The sequence below is a fragment of the Physeter macrocephalus genome, unplaced genomic scaffold, assembly GCF_002837175.3.
Source record: "Physeter macrocephalus isolate SW-GA unplaced genomic scaffold, ASM283717v5 random_90, whole genome shotgun sequence".
NCBI classification, from domain to species: domain Eukaryota; kingdom Metazoa; phylum Chordata; class Mammalia; order Artiodactyla; family Physeteridae; genus Physeter; species Physeter macrocephalus.
In genome coordinates this window covers 70821-92847 of record NW_021145383.1, presented here as the reverse complement: position 1 = coordinate 92847, position 22027 = coordinate 70821, and the positions used below count along the sequence as shown (strand labels likewise).

Sequence of the window (22027 nt, the reverse complement as noted above, 5' to 3'; positions counted from 1 at the left end):
CTCAAGAGGCCTGGTGAAGCAAAGGCAAGTTGAGTAAAAGTCAAGTCCAATGCCAGAAGGCACAGTGGGAGGCTACCGCTTGTGGGTGGCCCTGAGGGTGCTGGGTCCACCTCTGGGGAGGCACAACCGCTTCTCCAAGGCTTGAGGAGCAGGGCTTCAAAGCCCAGCAGCCTGCCCCAAATCCCAGCTCTACTTGCTGATACTTCCTGCAAGTGCCAAACCACTTCCTTCTCTGAGCCTCACCTTCCTCATACGGAAAATGGGGCCAAGAGTGATGACCTCAGTGAGGTGGGCGGTAGGTGCTGACCCTTGTCTCCCTTTGGGCTAAAATCCGTCTGGTCCAGGGGTCCTCGCTGTTCGGTGGGCGGGGCGGGGGGGGTGCTTCTTACGCACGACAAACTTTTCCTGAGCACTTATTCTGTACCCGGTGCTGCATTAAATCCATCAGAGTTCAGGCGGCTGCTGGCGCCGTCAGGGATGCAGGATTCAGGTCTCAGCCCTTGGCGCTACATTATAACAAGCACCGACCGAGCCCCCGTGGGGGACAGGGGCTAACGCCGGGGCTCCCTCAGCACCGAGGACGGAGGGGCAGGAGGCCGGAGAGAGCTCTTTCGAGCAAGTGACGAACTGGGTCTTGGAAAATGAGTAGAAGGTGACCAGGAAGGGACGGGAGGAGGGGCTTCCAGGGAGAGGGAAAGCTCTGTGGGCCACAGCATGGCAGACAGCTTTCAAGGGCAGAGACCCACCAGGGGCAGGAGACAGCTCCGTGGCAAGTGCAGCCTTTTCCGAAAAGGCCAGCAGGGACACGGGCCCGCCCCAGAGCACGCGGTAAGGGATGGGAGGAGCATTTCGGAGGCAGAGGCCCACGGGCTCTTTGACCAGCCAGCTGGAGGTAGGGGCTTGGTGGGGAGATGAGAGGCAGGTATGGTTTCTGGGGTGAAGGGCAGGCGAAGATGGTGGCAGAACAACCGAGGCAGAGACGGTGGGTGGGCCTTGCTACCCCCTCGACCCCTCCTCCCTGTGATGTCCACTGATGAGCCTGATGGGGAGAGGGCGGCGATGGGCTGTACGTGACAAGAAGGGACAGCGGAGTGCCCTGCCTGAACCCAGGGCCAGGGAAGCAGGGGGCACTGTGGTCCCCCCGTCCTGCTTCACTGTCCAGGGGCAGCGAGCACCCCAGATCATTGATGGAAACCCAGGCCCAGGCTGGCGGACGGCGAGGCGAGTCCACGATCGGAAACGCACGGTTGGCAAAATCACTGATTCTCAACCTCGGTGAACAGTGGAACCCCCGGGTGCCGGGTTCCCAGTCTCAGGAATTCTGGTGGAAGTGGGCTGGGCTGTGGCCTGGGGGCTGGAATTTAGCTCCACAGATGATTCTGATGAGCAACTGAGATCGAAACCACAACCCCAGACAGCTCCCCCAATTATAATATACTCCTGGGGGCCAGATATGCTTATTTTGCCCCCAGATCAGATCTGAGCTTCCACCTGCTGGGCCAGGCTCTGCCTTGGGACCTCACACACCAAGAGAACACAGCTACTCCCCAAAACTTCCTGTGTGGGAGACAGTGCAAGGCTCACCGTAGAGACAGGATCGGAGCTTCTAGAAGAGACAGGCTATGCCGGGGCCGGGAGTGCGGATGGAGGTCTGCCTGACTGCAGGCGCTCTCGCCGCCCCTCTTGAGAACACAGAATGAGGAGCCCTCGGTCCCCGACCCCCTGCGGGGGGGCAGGCAGGCATGGGGGAGGGGGTCCTACCTCATCACAGATGTGCAGTGAGAAGATGACCGAGAGGATGCCGGTGGATGGGTACCGCCCGTGGCCCTGCAGCCAGCTGTCGAAGACGTATTTGATGAAGGCTGGGTGGTAAATCAGGATCTGCGAGAGGGGAGGACACGGTGAGGGGTCTGGAGGAGGATACCAGGCATGTGTTAGGTGCCACACGCTACTGTAACCTCAGGGGACCCTGTGGTGACTGGAACTCATAACCCTGCACTCGGGGTGGGGGGGTTACGCTCTAGTGGAGAAGAGGGACCGTGACCTAAATCACGGAGACACAGAGGACGCAAGAAAAGGATGATGAGACTATGGAGAGGAACAAAGCAGAGAAAGGAGGTAAGGCACTGGGGTGAGAAGGCTTGCAGACAAGGTGACATCTGAATTACAATCAAATGAGGCCAAGGAGTGGGACATGAGGCTGCAGGAGAAGCTTCCAGGGAAGAGCACGAGCTGGGGACAAGGACACTCCTGTGACACTGCAGGAAGGCACCGAGCCACCCGTTCCGCCTAACATGGGCCTGAATGATCTCCAGTCCCTAAAATGACCCCGCATGCCAGGTCTCCCTCTCCTCATGTTACAGATGAGGAAACCGAGGCTCAGAGAGGCTAAGTGACATGCTCAATGTCACGCAGCCACCACGGGGAAGACATCAGCTCCAGCCATACAGTGAACTAGCTGTGTGTCTCTGGGCAAGTTACCTGACCTCTCTGAACCTGATCTCTCCCCCTACACATGACAGTGTATGCAAAGGTCTGGTGTGGTGGACACTTCATTTCCTTCATCCCTTGGCCCTCTGCCCACGTCTTAGCCAGCCCCATTCCAGGGCCCACTGGGGAAGATGCAGATATGGAGACAGGTGACGAGGTCTGGCTTTGAGATGCTCATGCTGTAGGGCAGTGGTTCTCGAACAGCACCAGCATCCCTGGGGGGCTTGTAAAAACCCAGCGTTTCTGATTCAGCAGATCTGGGGTGGCCTGAGGATCTGCACTGGTGACAAGCTCCCAGGTGGTGCTGCAGGTCCAGGGTGCAGGCTTAGGTAACCTCTCCAGGGTTCGTCTCTCCACTCTCTACGTGGGGGGCCACCACCCCCACCAGCCCGGGGTCCCAGGGGCTCTCCGCCGCCAGATGCTGGCAGAGCGGGGAGATGGTGCTCTCTGACCTCACGCAGAGCCTTGAAAGCGAGGCTGAGCTCAGAGGACAAGGCACCTGAGCCTTGACTCACCTTATTCTTTTTCACCTTGATCTTCGTGGGGACAGGAACGTAGGTGCTGCGGGAGGACAAGGCAGGTGGTTAACGTGGGAGGGGGCTGGCGGCCTGGGCATCAGCTAGCAGGGGCAGCTGGAGAGGCAGGTGGGGCAAGCGGGAAAGCACACTCATTCCCCGAGGGACCCCACCTCCTCGCAGTGGCCCATTATGGACACCAGAGGGCGATCGTGGCTAATTCGAGGACCTTCTGCTGCCTTAGGCCGCCTTCTCCCAGAAAGTTTAAGAAGGGGGATTGCTCCAAGCCGGGCACACAGCACAAGAAGCACGGAGCGGGGCCCACAACACCCATCCCCGCTGCTGGGACGCTGGCTGATAGGGCCACAATGGCCCCCTTTCCATCTGCAAGATTTCACGTGCCCCCAAGATGACGGTATAAGTGCCTGGCCACCTGGCCTCACGTCGCTTCTACCTCGGGTACAAGTCACGTTCCAGCCTGTGGGACCAGGAGGAAGGAGCCGGCAGCTGAGCCCTGGCTGGTCCAGCTCCTCCCCTGCCTGAGGCAACCTCACTGCCCTCCTCCTCCGAGCACGGCCCCCCGGTTTCCCGCACCCAAATCCCTCGGGCTTCCTAACCAGGCCTCAGACAAGGAGGCTCTGGGCCATCTGGGCACTAAGCCACTGCTCTTCAGGCAGGCGCGAGCCTGGCTCTGCGTAGGGGCCAAGCCTCCGGGTCTCCCTGGAGGATGGAGGTCATGAGAAGGACCAGCGGAAATTCACCGAGACCCGTGCCAAGTGCCCGGGACAAATCAGAAGATGTGAGCTCCTCGGTCGGTGCTCAAGGCAGCCGGAGCCGACGTGCTCCTCGCCCGGCCTCCCCGCCCGCCCCCCCAGCCCAGTCGGGGCCATTTTGACGGTTTGAGAAGCGGGGGTGGGCGGAGGCTGTCGTCAAAGGGGAGCACCCCAGAGACGAGGACGGGGTCAGAACTAACACGTGCTGTGTCCTTTCCAGCGGGGCTCCCTCTCCCGAGGGGTTTCCAGGGTGTCTGGGGAAGCAAACCTGGGAGGTCTATTCTGGGGAGCGGGAAGTCGCGAGGAAGAGGAAGGCCGGAGCTCCGGGTGCACCGGGGTGATGGGAGGAGGGGTACCAAGAAGAGCCGGAGGGTCTGGAGGCGGCCGGGGGACTGGGGCTCTGCCCTCCGGGAGGAGGCCTGGGGAGGGGAGGTGTTCCGGGGGAGAAACAGCACGAGCATGGCTGTAGGGGGTGGAACAGCATGGCGGGGGGCTCAGAGGCCCTCACACAGCAAGGACCAGCGGCGGGACAAGCCGTGGCGTTCATCCAGACGCCCCGAGGGGACGTACTGGGAGATGGTGCCTGTGGTGGTGGCGCTGACCACCCACTGCAGGTCGGTGGTCTTGAAGGGGACCAGGACCATGCTGACGTTCTCCGCCAGCTCCCGGAAGCTCTCGGGGTACACGAGGTGGTGGGTGGTCTTGCTGCCCACGTCGGCCTCAAACCCTGCCGTGGGGGCCTTGTTCATCCTGGGAGGGGGCGAGAGAGAGGACAGGCATCACACCGGGGCACCGATTCTCAGCTCCGCGAGGCTGTGCTGTGCCCCTTTCACTGGGCCCCAACTTCCGCATCTGTAAGATGGGGGCAGTTGCGGCACAGCTCAGAGGCTTTTGCTACTTTTTTCTCATTTGTGATCTCGAGTGAGCCTGACCATCGCCACCATCGATGGCCTACTCTGTCCCGGTCCAGGGGCGCACATCACTGACCCTTAATGATGACGGCGTCCAGTACGTACTTTATGGTCCTATTTTTATGGCCAAAGAAATCTGAGCGCAAAGAATTTATCCCAGGACACAGAGTAACCCAGAGGCAGCCTTGAACTCAGGGCCTGTCTGACCCTGAACCTGACTCTTTCCCCCTCACCACGGACATTCCCACTGGACACCAGGTACACTGAGGCTCCCTGAGGCCAGGTGAGGATGGTTCTAGAAGGTGCCTGTGCTTCTCATCTGAGTCACTGGCGCCCCTGGGTCGGGTGATTGGTGTGGGGATATGACAAGAAAACGCGGGAGAGACGTGGGGCATCTTCCTGGAATATCCGTTTTACTCGGTGACAGGGAAACATATTTTACCTTAAAAGTATATAGTTATGTTATGGCCTAGATGACAAAACAGAGATGGCTTTTACTTTATATATTTTTTTTGGCTGCGCAGCTCGCGGGATCTTAGTTCCCAGACCAGGGATCGAACCCCGGCCCCTGGCGGTGAGAGTGCCGAGTCCTAACCACTGGACCACCAGGGAATTCCAGGACAGGGATGGATTTTAAGGATTAAACAAGAGTCCTCAAGTTAGTCTTGCCCTCTGGCCAGGCCTCTCAAGGCCAAGCTCCCAGCCCCCTGGGTACCTCTGTGTATGGTTTCCTCTCTCCATCCAGAGAGGCCCTGTTGGTCCATCTTGCAATGCAGATGGGGAAACTGAGGCCCAGAGGGGGCAGTGAGGGGCCCGGGGTCCCCAGGTAAGGCTGGGCACACCCGGACTGGGGTCTTGGCCTCCTGACGCTGAGCCATGACACCCCCTGCAGCTCCAGGGGCCCGGGGGGCAGCGGGGTGGCCTGGGGGGCGAGGGGCTGGCGCTCACCTGAGCACGAAGTCGTGACTGTCTATCTGAGGCCCGTACCAGGACTCCCTCAGGTTGCCAGAGTTGCCCACGACGGCACAGCGCCGGCAGCCCACCAAACTCTTCTCCAGCAGGGGGTCCACGTTCCCAGGCACCACCTGGAACAGCTCCTTGATGGTGTCGTTCAAGTTACTGGGCTGCTTCTCCCGCTGGAGCCTCTGTGGGCGGAGGACACAGGACACAGTCAGCCGGGATGTGTTACCTCCGGCCCCCGCTGCTGGGCCCCGAGCCCCCTGTGGTTGGTGACCCAGCCCCTCCCGAGTACCCTTCTCTCCGCTGGACACCTGGAGATGCAGGCGGCTCAGACAGCCACCTCCCCTGCCAGGAGCCCAAGGGCCACTCAGGGAGATGGGAAGGCAAGAGATCATTCACTCATTCTACAGAGGTTTATTGAGCACCTACTATGTGCGAGGTACAGCTCTGGCCTCGACGCAATGAGGCTGGCTGGTATGAGTAAAGCACACGGGAGAAGTGTCGGGTGACCCTCCACGCCCGCCTCCCCTCCCTCTGTTCCCCTCACCCTCCCACCTCTCAGCTCCCGCAGCCCCAGGACCACCGCGCTCCAGCCAGACCCAAGAATCAGCCCTTTGCCGGATGCATCAAGGAGTCCAATGTCTGCTTAACAGATTGTTTTCACACCCACACCCAAGGTCAGCTGCCCTGGGACCTCTCTGACCCACAGGCGGAGGCAAACACTGGGTTTATCCTGAGGGTGACCAGCCACCTGGTTGGCCCAGGGGTCTCCCTAGAAGCAGGACTCTCAGTGCTAAACGTGGGACGAGGGGGTCGCCCTACTGAGCCCCTCTCTCTGTACACCCACGTCCGTCCACTGCCTCAGGGGGAGCTCTGCCACGCTGCCCGGTGCCCACTCGCTGAGGCACATTTCTACCTCACTCAGAGTGAAACCTGGAGAGACTTCCTAAGAGGCATCGCATCTGCCCGTGTCACCAAGCCGCGGGGCTGTGTCACTTCAAAGGCAGACGAGACAGGATGCTCTGGGGCCCAGGTCGGTTGAGCACGTGTCCCGAATCCAAAGCAGGATTTGAAGCCAGGCTTTTATAAACCCACCTTGAAGTCTCTCCCGCAACATCACCCCTGCCTCAGAGCCCTGGACCCTTGACCTGTGGAAAGCCCAGTCATCCCTGAGCTTGGGGAGGATCCACTCCCAACCCCAGGGACAGGAGAGGGGCTGGGAGAGAAAGGCGAGGCTAGCAGCTGCTTTGGCCACCGTCTAGGAGGTCAGTGACGGGGGGACCGCGTAGGGAGATCCCCAGGCATCTGGTCCCCACCTGGCACTGGAGGACTCAGCAACCCCAAGGAGAGGCTCACCAGGAGACCCGGATGGTCCTCTAGATGAAACCACCCAGCATCTCCTCTAGCCTAAGACACTCACAGGCTGCGGGAGCCGCAGGCAACGACGCCAGGACCGCAGACACACTTCTACTTAGAAACATCACTGGTTACAATAAAAGAAAAAGGGAAAAGAGCAAGCGCTGGTGAGGACGTGGAGGATCTGGAACACTCGTGCTTTGCTGGTGGGAATGTAAACTAGTGCAGCCACTGTGGAAAACGGTTTGGTGGTTTCTCGGGAATTCCATTCCTAAGTATTAAAAAGAACTGAAATCAGGGAATTCCCTGGCAGTCCAGTGGTTTGGACTCCGCGCTGAGGGCCCGGGTTTACTCCCTGGTCGGGGAACTAAGGTCCCACAAACCGCAAGGTGAGGCCACAACAAAAACAAAAACAAACAAACAAAAGGAACCGAAACCAGGGTCACGAGCACATACTTGTTCACCCGTGTTCATTGCAGCCTTACTCACAATAGCCAAAAGGTGGAAACAACCCAAGTGTCCATCGACGGATGAATGAATAAACAAAATGCGGAACATCCAGACAATTTTATAACTGAATTTATATCATTCAGTTATAAAAAAAGGGACATTCTGGTATATGCTCCCAATGGATGAACCTTGAAAACTCTTATGCTAAGTGTTATTTCACTGGCTTATTCGCCGGACACAGAAGGACACATATTGTACGATTCCACGTACAGGAGATACTAGAATCGCCAGATTCTAGCATGTAGAATGACGGTTGCCTGAGGGATGAGAGGGGTGCTGAGGGGGGTGGTTATTAATGGGTACAAGGGGCTTTTGTTGGAGGTGACGAAAGTGCCAGGTACGGGTAGTGGTGATGGTAACCCAACATCGTGAATGCATTTAATGCCACGGAATGGCACACTTATAAAACAGTTGATAAATATTATGTTATGTATATTTTACCACAATAAGACAAAAACTATATCCAGATTAAACACCTGCTCTGATAGGATCTCCTGGGGCAGCTCTGGGCTCCTGAATACACGATCACCTGGGCTAATGTGTGACATCTGGGCAACAGAGCCACTTCTCACAGGCTCCCAGGTGATGCTGCTACTGATGCAGGGACCACACTCTGAGAACCCCTGGGATCGAGGACCACAGCCAAGCTGCCCGGCAGGGACCTCCTCGGAGGCCCCCACCTAGGAAGAGCCCTGACAGTGTGAAGATGCACTCAGAACCAGAGAGTGTCCTCCATCCATGTCATTACCTCGGGGAGCATGACACTGTATGCTGGGTTAAGGGAGCAACACGGCATTCTTTAATCCAGCGCTCAGCAATATTTACTGAGCACCTACTATGGGACACATGTGCCTGCTTTGCCTCGGGGGCCCCGGGGTTTGAAGGCTCACGGCCGGCAGGGGACCCATGCTGGGAGTGCAGCATCACGTTGTCCCGTCCACCTACTACTGACTTACCCCTCTTTAACGATTCACTTTAAGAAGTAAGTTTATTTTTAAAGGAAATCTTGTATCTCTGCCACAAGCGGAAAGCAAGAGTTACTTGGCAGAAGTCAAAAAAAATCTGCCCAAAAAGAAAAGGAAAGTGTCCAATACAATGACAACAAAACCACTTTATTCGATTCCAGCTCCATCCTGTTGCTTTGCCCAGGCAAGCCGCCCTCCTTTGCTAGAACCAAGATGGGCAGGTGTTAAAGAGGCACGCAGCATGAGACAAGGAGCGACATTTAACCCTTGCAACTTCAAAGATGGAAAGAGAATTAAAGCCGAATGACTTCCTCGCCCTGAGCGAGATGCGATGCTCTTAAAGGCCCTGCCCCTGTACCACCAGGAATCACGTTGCCCCACCGGCTCACGCTTCAGGAACCTTGGCTCTGTTTCAGACCCTCGCCGGCAGGAGCGGACGTTGAGGCCCAGAGAGGGGAAGATCTAGGCCACGGGGTGAGTACAGAGCTGAGCAGAACTCGGGGGTAGCGGGCTGGAATCGAGCCGTGTTTCTGGGGATTAGAGCCCTGAAGCATCCACTCGCCAGCTGGGGTAGGTGAGGCAGGTCAGGTACCGCTATGTCCCTGTCTTCCTTGGGAAGGAACTTGCTGACTTCTCTGCCTTTTGTAAGTCCACGCAAGTCCCAGAGGGCTGCTGACGTGGGCGCAGGAGAGAATTCACTTTAAGAAGTAAGTTTATTTTTAAAGGAAATCTTGTATCTCTGCCACAAGCGGAAAGCAAGAGTTACTTGGCAGAAGTCAAAAAAAATCTGCCCAAAAAGAAAAGGAAAGTGTCCAATACAATGACAACAAAACCACTTTATTCGATTCCAGCTCCATCCTGTTGCTTTGCCCAGGCAAGCCGCCCTCCTTTGCTAGAACCAAGATGGGCAGGTGTTAAAGAGGCACGCAGCATGAGACAAGGAGCGACATTTAACCCTTGCAACTTCAAAGATGGAAAGAGAATTAAAGCCGAATGACTTCCTCGCCCTGAGCGAGATGCGATGCTCTTAAAGGCCCTGCCCCTGTACCACCAGGAATCACGTTGCCCCACCGGCTCACGCTTCAGGAACCTTGGCTCTGTTTCAGACCCTCGCCGGCAGGAGCGGACGTTGAGGCCCAGAGAGGGGAAGATCTAGGCCACGGGGTGAGTACAGAGCTGAGCAGAAGTCGGGGGTAGCGGGCTGGAATCGAGCCGTGTTTCTGGGGATTAGAGCCCTGAAGCATCCACTCGCCAGCTGGGGTAGGTGAGGCAGGTCAGGTACCGCTATGTCCCTGTCTTCCTTGGGAAGGAACTTGCTGACTTCTCTGCCTTTTGTAAATGACCACGCAAGTCCCAGAGGGCTGCTGACGTGGGCGCAGGAGAGAAAGGGCAGAAGTTCCAGGACACCCTCCCCCCTCTCACTCTTCCTGACTCGTTTCCAAGCAGTGTATTTCTTTGTCTACCATCAGCGCTCAAGCAGTGGCTGCTGCTGGTTGTCAGAGGCTCCCTGAGGAAGCATCACGTCTTCAGGCAGAGCCTGGAGGCGGAGGCTGAGACAGCCAGCATCACCCCACTGCTGCAGGACACGGGGGACTTTGCGATACCCAAGGCACCTGAGCTGTCAGCCCCCAGCTGCTGAAGGCTTCTTCCTGACTCCCCCACGCCTGCCCGCCCTCCCTCCCAGCTGGGTCTGGAGGAGCGGCGGGTGGGCAAGAGGATGGGAAGACCAGGGGGCCTTGGGGCGGGCGGCCGGGTCCCGGGCCTGGCTCTGTATGGATGGCTGGGTGACCTCAGTCAAGTCCTTCCCCTCGTCCCGGAGACAAAGCAGAAAAGGGAGCAGACACGAGGGCTCCGAGTAGGTCAGGGAAAGAGCATGTCCAGGGCCAGCCCCTCTGACACCTGGCGTCGATCACCTTCTGCGGGCTCCCTGCCAGCCGAGCGTCCTTCAGGGCATTTCCCAGCAGGCTCGTCATACTTTAAAAGCAGCGGCTCTGCGTTTGGGGTCCTAAATCTGGATCCGTCAGAGATTGTCCTGGCTGTCTGGGGGCCTTTACGCAGAGCTACGGTGCCTGCTGGAATTCCCAGGGTGGTTTTTATTTCTGTATTCTGTGTCTCCGTCTGCAGGGGACGGGAGTGCTTGTCAGATATGGTGTCCTGATTCTTTATTCAAAACATGTGGTCTGTGGGTTGTCAAGGAACCCAGAAGCTCTAAAGCCCTGCTCCTTTCTGTTATTTCTATTCATGAGAAACCTTCTCCCCTTCCTTCCTACCCTGCAAAATCCCTTCCAAGAGGCTAAACTCCAGCAAAGAAGGACTGCACCTAAGGGCTGGGGGGGGGACATGGGAGGACGATTTGATGAAACGGTAAGAGCCACATGGGAAAACATTCAGCCTTCATAAGTGCTGAAAGAATGCAAATTCACTTTTCCTTGCCCGTTAAACCAGCAAAAATAAATAAAAATGTTAAAACCTAATGTTTGCGGTGCTATAGAGAAACCTGGTGAGGTCCTATTATTACCTCAATCTGAGAATCTGAGATGAAGAGCTTCCTCAAAATCACTCTTGATAAAATATAAAAAGTCAGGAGCAAAACCCAGGGACCCTGGGTGCCTATCACCTATCACCCTGCCTTGTGATGGTCTGTTTTCCCTTCTCTCCCAACCATCCCTGCAAGCTAAAAAGGGAAGGCTGTTTTTTTCCATCTCAATACACGGGCGTCTAATAGATGCTCAATAAGTCTTCAATGAATGGATATTTCTCACCCCCCTTCAATCCACTTTGCACTCAACAACTAGATCAGATCATGGACCTCCCCTAATTAAAATTCTACAGTGGTTTCCTGTTGCACTTAGAACAAACCCCAGACTCCTCGCTGTGGGTGCTGCCCACTCCCAGACCTCCCCCGCTCACGGCCACACGCAGCTCCTCCTCCTCCAAGACACCAAGCTGAGGCTGCCCCAGTGCTCTTGCACTCTCTGTCCCCGTGACCGGCGGCACTTTCCCCAGACCCTCGCACAGCCGGCGCCCTCTCTGCCTTTGGGTCTCAGCTCAATTGCTGGCTGCTCAGAGACCTGCCCGATGAGCCCATTTACAGAGGCCCCTGCCTCAAGTTTCTCCCTATCCCAAACCCCTTTGCTCCTCCTTCGAGCACTTCTATCTGAGCCTATCTTGTTTGTTTGTTTCTTATCTGTCTCTCTCTGCCAGAACATCATTCCAGGAGAAGGATCTGGTTTTTTATTTGCTCCTCCATACCCAGGGTGGGTTAAATAGCGGCCTCTAAACAGATTATGTCCCAGTCCTAATCCCTGGAACCTGTGCATGAGACTTTACTTGGAAAAGGGGTCTTTGCAGATGTAATTAAGGAATTCAAGATGAGGCACCTGGAGAAACCGACCCCGCTGACACCCTGAGCTCAGGCTTCTGCCTCCGGAATCGCGAGAGAATGCGTTTCTGCTGCCGTAAGCCACCGAGCGTGCGGTCACCTGTCACGGCAGACACAGGGAACTGCTACGGAGCCCTCTGCTCTGATTTATAATATATACAGTAGATCCTCAGTAGCAGAGGCTGAACGCATGCACGAACGAACGTACGGATGACCGGTATTCTGAGGGCTGCCAAGCGCCTGGCAGGGCCCCTGGTGCACACCCGCGCCTGAGCGTTTGGCAGCCGGGGGCCGCCCACATCTCACCCCCAGACCCACCCTCAGCCCCGGCTCTCACCAGCCACCAGCTGTAGGTGTCTTCCTCCAGGAGCGCGTTCTTGGCCGTCAGCAGCGGCTGCAGGGACCGGTTGAATCTCTCATCGAACCAGGAGGACACCCTGCGCTGTCCGATGCAGCGGGCGCAGGTGCAGGGCCTGTGGGGGTAATTCACGAGCCTCCTGAAGTTCTCCGAGAGCTCGAGGACCATCTGCTTGGGGAACCACGCGGTGGTCACCATGGTGTGGGAGTAGTTCAGGAGGAAGGAGGTGAGGAAGATGAAGACGACGAGGAACGTGAGCACTTTGAGAGTTCTTTTCCTCACGGTTGCCATCGCTGCTTTCCTGATGGGGGGCCTCCAGGGATGGGCTGGAGGAAATCACGCCTAACGGAGGAGGAACTTCCAGGAAAGACCCCAGAGACAGAGGATCGGCGGCAAGGCAAGGCGGGGACCCCCAGGGAGCCTCAAAGCCTCCTACGGCCACGGCTGCTGGGCAACGGCCACCTGGCTGTGCCCGACATCACCCGTGATACTCAAAGGCTGAGCGGACCACTTGCGGCGGAGTGCCTCTGCCGGCGTATAATTTGTCTTTTCAGGAAATAAAGTGGCCTGCTTCGTCAGCAATCCTTAAACAGCCGATAATGTCTCCTGATGAAGCTTTAATCGAAACTTGATAACGGTGATTTCCTTTCCCATCCAAGGGGGTTGAGGGGTAAATAGTCCTTGTGACAGTCCAGGGTCCCTTGGAGGCGAGGGCCTCGAAGGAAGGGTCGCGGTACAGGACAGGGGCAAGCTGTCTTTGTCACCGCCCTCCAGAGAAGACGGTGTGTGACAATCCTTAATTAGAACTTGGTCTTGCCCATGCTGTCACCAGAGATGTGGCGGTGAAGCAGCCGGCTTGACAAAGGCACTGAGGGTTGTCTGTCATCTGCACAGAAAAGGAGGAAGAAAACAGGATGAACTTCTATTACTTTTTTATAAAAACCATTTCTCTCTCTCTCCACTTCCTCCCATCATCATCTTCCGTTCTGTTGTCAAGCCAATGTGGCAGGTGGTTACGGACAGACAAGTTTTTACCCTTTTGAGCCTCAGCGTGTGCATGTGTACAGTGGATGTTAACGCCTATTCTTCAAGGTTGCTAAGAGACACAGAAGGTGGCCCACCCATCCTTCCTGCAACCAGAACCTAGTACATTTAAGAATCAGACCTAAGTCTGTGAAATGAGTTAATAATGCACGTACAGTGCCAGGTACACAGAGATTGCCAAGTACATGCTACTTTCTCTCTCCTTCACTCTCTCTCTCTCAGATTCTAAAGTTCAACCACAACCAGGGTGGTATGATTAGGGGGTGGCCCAGGCTTCCACCTGGCCCAGGTTCAAGTACTGGTTTACCAGTTGTATGGCTTTGGGAAAGTTATTCAACCTTCCTGACCCTCAATTTTCCCTTCTGTAAAGTGGGATAATAATAGCTCCACTTACAAAATGGTTATGAAGATAAGACAAAATGCTATATGCTGGGACTTCCCTGGCGGCGCAGTGGATGAGAATCTGCCTGCCAATGCAGAGGACACGGGTTCGAGCCCTGGTCCGGGAAGATCCCACGTGCCGCGGAGCAACTAAGCCCGTGCGCCACAACTACTGAGCCTGTGCTCTAGAGCCCACGTGCCACAACTACTGAGCCCACGTGCTACAACTACCGAAGCCCGCACGCCTAGAGCCCGTGCTCCACAGCAAGAGAAGCCACCGCAATGAGAAGCACGTGCACCACAACAAAAGAGTAGCCCCCGCTCGCCGCATCTAGAGAAAGCCCGCGTGCAGCGACGAAGACCCAACGCAGCCAACAATTAATTAATTAATTAATTAGTTTTAAAAAATGCTATATGCTGAGTTTCTGGTATTCATTAAGTAACTGCTAAACTTTCACTTTCCATTTTCAATGTACGAATGAATATTCTTGGATGAGCCACTAAGAGCCAAACAGGATGGTACATTCATACATATCTATTTCCTCAGATGACTGACAAAGTATACCGTCAGCTGTTTCCCAGGTTGTCCTAAGAAGAAACAGAGATTCAAAGAGATTAAATGACTTTCCCAAGGTCATGGGGAAAGTAAGAAGCAGGATCTGAACCCAGATCCACAGCCCTCTGACTCCATGCACCTGGAGGGGCCAGTGTACCAGAGACAGAAGCAGGAGCTCTGCCTGGACGGGACACCCTGTCTGTAAACTGGGCTCCGGAGGACCAGAGTTGGAGGGGTACAGAGAGAGCTGGGAGTTACTTCATCAAAGAAAGCAAACCAGGACTCCTCAGATGCTTGTAACACAAGTTCCCACACCTCACTGGCTTTCCGGGCTTCTGCAGAGTGCACCTGTGGTCACACCTCTGCACTTGAACATGATTCCCTTTGGTACTTGCCTGGAACATGTCCCTATCTCTATTTGTCTGATCAATTCCTTCCCCATCCTCAACGTGTAGACTATCAACAAGCAGGATATATTTTTTTCCAGGAAAGCAACAGTGGAAGGGAGATTGATTACCTTTTTGGTAGAAAGAGGGGCAGCTCAAAAATCAGATTAAATCCACAGTGCCTTCCTGGAGACAGCCAGGGCTCAAGATGTGTTGCTTCCACTGCTTCCTCAACACCTCAGCCCGGGTGGCAACGTCTCTCCATCTGCCTACTGCTCCACTTTCTACTTGTGACGACGTGACTTGTACGTAGAACCTAATGGCGTCCAGAGCTGTCCCTTCCAGCTGTCCCCTGCTTCTCCATCAAGCACCAGCTCTGTCATCTGAGTTAGATTAACCTGCTTATCCTCAAGGGCGGGCTCTGATTTAACTTGGCAGGCGGAGGGTTCCCACCCCTCCTACCGCTGAAACTGGTCCAGGGATGCATATGTAGCCTAATTCATCTGGAGTGAAACGCCTGACTTTCTGCAGTGGTGGGGAAAGACACGTTCTTTTGCTCTGGCCAGTTTGCTGTTTGGATGCGAGGTCAGGGTCGTACTGGACATTTTGCTAGCTCACTGGAAGAGGCGAACGGTGTCGAACACCCAGTCACTCCAGCCCTGCAGCCCACCCTGTGCCTTGACTTTTCAGGGGCATGAGAGGATAAATCCCCTTTATTGTGTAAAGCAGATTGTAACTTGAAGCAACATGACTGACCCACAGGTCACGGTTGCTCCTGCCTCTGGGCACCTACCCAGACTGTCCCCACCGTCCGGAAAATCCACCCCACCCCACTTGGCTCTGATTCATTCTTCAGGGCTCAGCTGGCACTGATCCTGGAGGGAGGCCTGCCCACTGCCGGCCTGAGCAGGGGCCTCTCCTGGCCTCCACAGCATCCTGGCTCCACTCTGCCTGCGCTGTGTACTTAATCTGTCTCCTCCCTGAGCTGGGAGCTCCAGGAGGATAGAAACTCAGTCCCACTCATTGTTGTGGCCCGGAAACCAGGAACACACATGGCATGAAGGAATGCAGAGGTGAATGAAGGGAAAGAACCACCAACTCAGAGTGGAGATCTGAGCAAGAAAGCACAGACGAAGAGTCGGAAGATTCTGATTCTCATCAGGTTGCACGACCCATTTGCTGTGTGACTGTGAACAAGTTACCTACCCTCTCTGAACCATCCCTTCAACAGGAACATAGGGCTGACAACACAGATTCTGCCCGCTTCTCGAGGCCATTAACCAAGCAAGATCTGTCCATTCATGTGATTCACTCGCCGCATATTTGCTGGGGCCCTGAGCTATGCCAGGCTCTGGGCTGGGTGGGGGGGGAATCCATCATGAAAGATTCTAAGGTGGGAGCTTCCCAGGCATCTGAAAGGCTCCAGCGCCTTTGGGAGAAAGGAGGCTGGTGTCCTTGAATCGGAGAGGAGCATGTATGTGGCATGTATGTGGGTGGGTTCGAGGGTGTGTGGGACTCAGAAGCCATGATCAAGACTAAGTTTCTCTGAGGGACATGGAGACCCACTGGAGGGTCTAAGCAGAGGACTCACATGCTCTCATTACATTTGTCTTTGTCATGAGCAGGGCCCATGATGCTCTTATTGACTCTGTATCCTGATGCCAAGGGCAGAGACAAGTTCACTGAAATAGATGATTACTGAACCATGTTGATCGAATAAAATTCTGAATGAGAGGTTAGGTTCCCTACAACGTCCCAGCTCCACAAGAGATATTAATGTTCTACACTGATGCTGGCGGAGGCCGTGGGAAGGTGTGGTGAGCCTTGGGACAGAGGGCAAGGCTGAGCTGCCGAGGTACAGAGTGGACACCCTCCTGCCATCCAGCTGGGACGTCCTGGTAGCTGCATCTCTGAGGCCAGGGTGCTCGTTCTGACCCCACCTACCAGCAGACACTTCCAGGCTGGCATCAATTAGCACTTTTGAAAGCCCTGGAAAAAAACTGCAGTGGAAAAGCAAGAACAGCCCTCCACCTTCCCCCCAGCCCCAGGGAAGAAAGGAGGAACGCGTGACTTTCTGTACTCTGTGATGTGAGGCAGCCTGCTACACATGGGGAGCGCCAGCCCTGGCACCCGGAGATGGAACTGAGGCCAATACAACGTGGGCCACAGATCTCCGCGTGCCAAGAGTGCGGCCGGCCAGGGACGGAGGCTGGCCAAGCCTCCCAAAACAAAGAGGACGAGGAGAGGGAGGCGGGAGGAGGACACAGCTCCCTGTCCTGTCTGCAGAGAGACAGTCATCTCACGGCCACAGACGGGAGTTCTGGGAGAGGCACAGAGGACGTGGATGTGACAGTCTAACGGGGTCACTGCAAAAAGCTGACTCAAGTTGGTGCCCTTTCAAGAACCCAGAAAGTAAGGATTCCCCGAAGGAGGGTCTCTAATGAAGATATACCCCCCTACCCCATCAATAAGGACAGGGCAGCTGTTACCGGCCACTGAGAGAAGAGTTGTTTCCAATACTTGGAAAACCAAATGAACGGACAGTATGGGTTTGTGAATGTTTATTTAATGCCTGCTGAACTGCACAGTAGTTCTCACAAGGCTGGGATGCCCTCCTAGCTCTCTGCATAGCCTCCTGCCCTATGACTGTTGGTGAAATGAACGAGTGAATGCTAGGTTGTCGGTAATATCAGCACTTCTAATAAAGAGCTTCCATGACCGTCCTCCACGGGATCCTCATGTCATCTGGGTGAAATGAGCCATCATGCTTATTTCCCTGAAAGGAGAAACTGAGGTTCAGAGAAGGCAAGTGACTTGTCCAAGGTCACACAGCGAGATGGTGGCAAAGCCAGCACTTTGCGCCAGGCCCCTGCCTCCTCCTGGGCTGTCCTCTGTAGACACAGCTAATTGTTCTACTTCATCAGGACTTGCTCTCATTTTCATTTCCTTTCTTGTCATTTCTTTGGGTTTGTAACCTGTCATCTTTTCAGCTTCCTGAGATGGAAACTACCTTGTCCATCCTATCTTCTGCTGTGTCTAATCTGTTTAAATTATATACTATATTCATTTCAGTTGTATTTTTCAGTTCTAGAATTTCCATCTGAGTAATTTTTTAAAATAAGTTCTAGTTTTCAGGTGAAAATCTGCACCTTGTCATCCATCTTCCTCCAATGATCCATCACAGTTATTTAAAGACCGTCTACCCTCATGACATTTGGAGGAAATGTGGGTCTATTTCTGTTGTCTATTTTCTCTCCTTATCTCTCTTTGGTCATTTGGCTCTGTCTCCTGGCATGCCTGGCAACGGTGGATACTGCATGTGCTGGAAGTGTAGCAGTTGAGGATAAGGCTGTCCTTATTCAGGGAGGAATTTGTTTGCTCCTGGAGCTAGGCAGAGCACCGTGGGTACATTACCTTGCTCCAGTTGGTGACCAGGATGATTGGGGCCGCACTTTGTCTTCATGATGACTAGTTATTTCTGGCTTGCCCTTATTTACAGGGCATAGTCCTTCTTAAAGGAAAGCTAGGATGCCTACCAAGAGACCTCTTCCTTGCACGTTCTCACTTCCAATTTCTGTCTCCCCTACACTGTGAGATTGTCAAAAGCTCAGTCTAGCTTTTCAACCTCTCAGCTGCTGTTTCCAGCTTGTTTCCTTAGGCTCTGGTCCCACGCAACTTAAATTCCGGCAAATGCCTTGAAAGGAAAAAGAGGTGCGGAATAATGACTCTCTGCCTGTGGTTTCTGTTGCTCTAGGTTCTTGGCCCCTTAATTTTAGCTGACTTCGTAGTCCTGCACTACATTTTTATTTCATTTCTTTACTATTATTTTTTATTTCCAGCCTCGTGAGACTGCTCAACACTGAGCTGCTTCTCTCCCGTCTGTCCCCTGGAGCCTCCCATGAGCCAGTGCATCCCTTGGGCAGGCAGGCGGCAGGAAGCATCAGGCTCATCCCCGACCATTTCTCTCCTTCCAGGGGTCTTCGTCCCTCAAGTCCTGGCTGCCTGGTTGTTCTCTAAAACCTTCGAAGAGCTGAATTTCTCTCTTATCCAGCTCTTACAGTCCTTGGTGGGATAAGTGGTCTGACACAAGCTTCAGCCACAGCCAGAAGTGGAAGGCATGGAATCTTTTCTCTGCCACTCTGTGTGCTTGGTGTGGCGTCCTGCACGTGATGAGGGATTGGTGAATCTGGAGAAGGGGGAGGGGCAGAGACTCCCCAGAGGTGCCAGGGCAGAGCTCCTCGCACCAGCTGAGTGAGCAGACGGTGGGAGGGAAGGAAACAAACCAAAAAGCAGAGGGTTGCAGCTGCAGCCTCTCGTCGGCCACCACTTCCCAGTTCCCGAAGAGGCCCAGCCCCATCTGCTTTCACTTTGCTTCCTCACACAGCAGCTTTGGGAAACACAGCGAGGGTGACTTGCTGGCTCAACTGTCCTGAGTGAACATGAGGAACAGTTGTGGGGAATCAGCATCTGCGAACTTGCTGATCACTGAAAACTGGATCCCACCACGTCCTGGCCTTTGGGGTCCTGGATGGCTTTACGTGGAGGCACAGGGTGACGTGAAATTAGAACTGACTGGTGAAGGGCCCCCAAACCTTCCATCAGAGAACAATAACTCTGGGGGAGTGGCCAAGATGGTGGAGTAGGAAGACCTTAAGTTCACCTCCTCCCATGGGCCGAATAAAATTACAACTATTTACAGAGTAACTATTGATGAGAAAGACCAGAATCTAGCAGAAAAGGTCTTCTACAACTAAAGACATAAAGAAGGAACCACAATGAGATGGGTAGGTGGGGCAGACTTACATTATATTCAGGGCCTCAGGTAGGCAACCCACAAACGGGAGGGTTATTACAGCTGCAGAGATCCTCCCCAAGGAGCGAGGGGGTCTGAGCCCACACTGGCCTCCCCAGCCTGGGGGTCCTGAAACAGGAAGACGAGCCCTCAAAACGTCTGGCTTTGAAGGCCAGCAGGGCTTGCTTTGCGAAGAGCCAGAGGACCGTGGAAAATAGAGCCTCCGCTCTCGAAGGGCACATACAGACCTCGTACGCTCCGGGACCCAGGGCAGAAGCAGTAACTTGAAAGAAGCCTGGGTCAGACCCTAATGCTGATCTTAGAGAGGCTCCCAGAGAAGCAGGAGGCAACTGGAGCTCACCCTGGGGACACAGACACTAGAGAAAGCCTTTTTGGGAAGCTCGTTCTACCACGAGGACACTGGTGCTGGCAGCACCATTTTGGAATCCTCTCTATAGCTTATTAGCACCAGGACCCAGCCCTGCTCAACAGTCTTTGGGCACCAGTACTGGGGTGCCTCCGGCCAAACAACTAATGGGGCAAGGTCACAGCCCCACCCACCAGCAGGCCAACACACTAACTCTGAGACCCCCAGGGCCCTGCAGCTAGAGACCCTGGAACTCAGCTCTGCCCATCAGCAGACTTGACACTAGCCCCAGGAGGCCTTGGGCCCCAGCCCAGCCCAGCCCACCAGCAGGCCAACACCAGACCCAGGAACCTTCCTCCCACCCACCCCCAAGCCCCAGCCCTGCCCACCAGTAGGCAGGCCAACACCAGCTCCAAGACACTTTAGACACCTCAGCTAGCTGCCCTGGGATCCAGCCCCACTTACCAGCTGGCTGACACCAGCTTTGGGACACCCTGGACCCTGCAGCTAGCTATGTCAGGATCTGACCCTGGCCACAGCAGGATAACACTAGATCCAGGAACCTCGGACCTGCAACCACTCACCCTGGAACCCAGCTCCATCTACCAGTGGGCCAGCACTAGCCCTGGGGTCCCCTAGGGACCCACGGCTAGGTGCCTCATTACCCAACCACTCCCACCAGTGGCTGGCACACTCCATACGATGCAGGGCCTGGCAATCCCCCAGACTGGGGGCCAGCCACACCTACGAGGCCACCCACAGTAGTCAGCCTGCCACAACAGAAAGACCCACACAGCCCACACAGGGGGCACTCCTAGAACATACAGCTCTGGTGATGAGAGGGTAGTGTGCTGCTAGGACCCATAGGATGTCCCCTACAAATGGCCACTTTTCCAAGGTCAGGAAAAACAACCAACCTACCAAAGAGATAGAAATAAAATTAGCACATTAGGCAAAATGAGGCAGCAGAGGAATATATTCCAAAGAAAGGAATAAGACAAAACCCCAGAAGAAGAACTAAGTGAAGCAGAGATAAATAATCTACCTGATAAAAAGTTCTGGTTAATGATCATAAAGATGGTCAAAGAACTTGAGAGAAGATTGGATGTACAAAGTGAGCCTTTAGAAGTTTTTACCAAAGAGATAGAAAATATAAAGAAGAACCAAACAGAGATGAAGATACAATAACTGATTAAAAAAAAAACACTAGAAGGAATCAACTGTAGATTAGATTATACAGAGGAAAGGATCAGCGCGCTGGAAGACGGAGTTGTGAAAATCACCGAAGCTGAACAGGAATAATGACAAATATATATGCTGCCTACAAGAGACTCACTTCAGATCTAAAGGCACACACACTGAAAGTCAGGGGATGAAAGAAGGTATTCCACGCAAGTGGAAATGAAAAGAAAGCCAGGTTTGCAATTCTTATATCAGACAAACTAATCTTTAAAATAAAGAATGTAACAAGAGACAAAGAAGGACATTACATAATGATCAATGAATCAATCCAAGAAGAAGATATATCAATTGTAAATATATATGCACCAACATAGGCATACCTAAATACACAAAACAAATATTAACAAAAATAAAGGAAGAAATTGTAATAGTAATAGAAATCTAATCAACAAAATCAGAAATGAAAAAGGAGAAGTTACAACCAACACAACAAAAATACAAAGGATCGTAAGAGATTACTAGGAATAATTATACACCAATAAAATAGACAACCTAGAAGAAATGGATAAATTCTTAGAAATGTTCCATCTCCCAAGACTAAATCAGGAATAAACATAAAATATGAAGAGACCAATTACCAGTAATGAAATTGAATCAGTAATAAAACAAACAAACAAAAACCTCCCAACAATCAAAAGTCCAGGATCAGACTGCCTCACAGATAAACTCTACCAAACGTTCTGAAAAGAGTTAACGCCCTTCCTTCTCAAACTATACCAAAATATTGCAGAGGAAGGAACACTTCTGAGCTCATTCTACGAGGCCAGCATGATACCAAAACCAGATAAAGGTATCACACACAAAAATATTACAGGCCAAATATCACTGATGAACATAGATGTAAAAATCCTCGGGACTTTCCTGGTGGCCCAGTGTTTAAGAATCCGCCTGCCAACGCAGGGGACACAGGTTCAAGCCCTGGTCTGGGAAGATCACACATGCCGCGGAGCAGCTAAGCCCGTGCGCCACAACTACTGAGCCTGCGCTCTAGAGCCCATGAGCCACAACTACTGAAGCCCACGCACCACAACTACCGAAG

The 22027-nt window shown here is 53.9% G+C and overlaps 1 protein-coding gene across 6 annotated transcripts in view; it reads right to left on the bottom strand.

Annotated features, from left to right (window-relative positions):
• The window catches only part of ST3GAL1 (ST3 beta-galactoside alpha-2,3-sialyltransferase 1), a 93688-nt gene that overhangs the window by 4633 nt on the left and 67028 nt on the right, over positions 1–22027 (bottom strand). For all 6 annotated transcript variants that reach the window (XM_055082372.1, XM_055082369.1, XM_007106438.4 and 3 more), the window contains 5 exons: positions 12200–13106; positions 5638–5834; positions 4349–4528; positions 3006–3051; positions 1762–1881 (listed from right to left, as the gene is read on the bottom strand). In XM_055082372.1, coding sequence (XP_054938347.1) covers positions 1762–1881; positions 3006–3051; positions 4349–4528; positions 5638–5834; positions 12200–12511 — 855 coding nt within the window. In that variant the 5' untranslated portion in view covers positions 12512–13106. The remainder of the gene's footprint in view (positions 1–1761; positions 1882–3005; positions 3052–4348; positions 4529–5637; positions 5835–12199; positions 13107–22027) is intronic.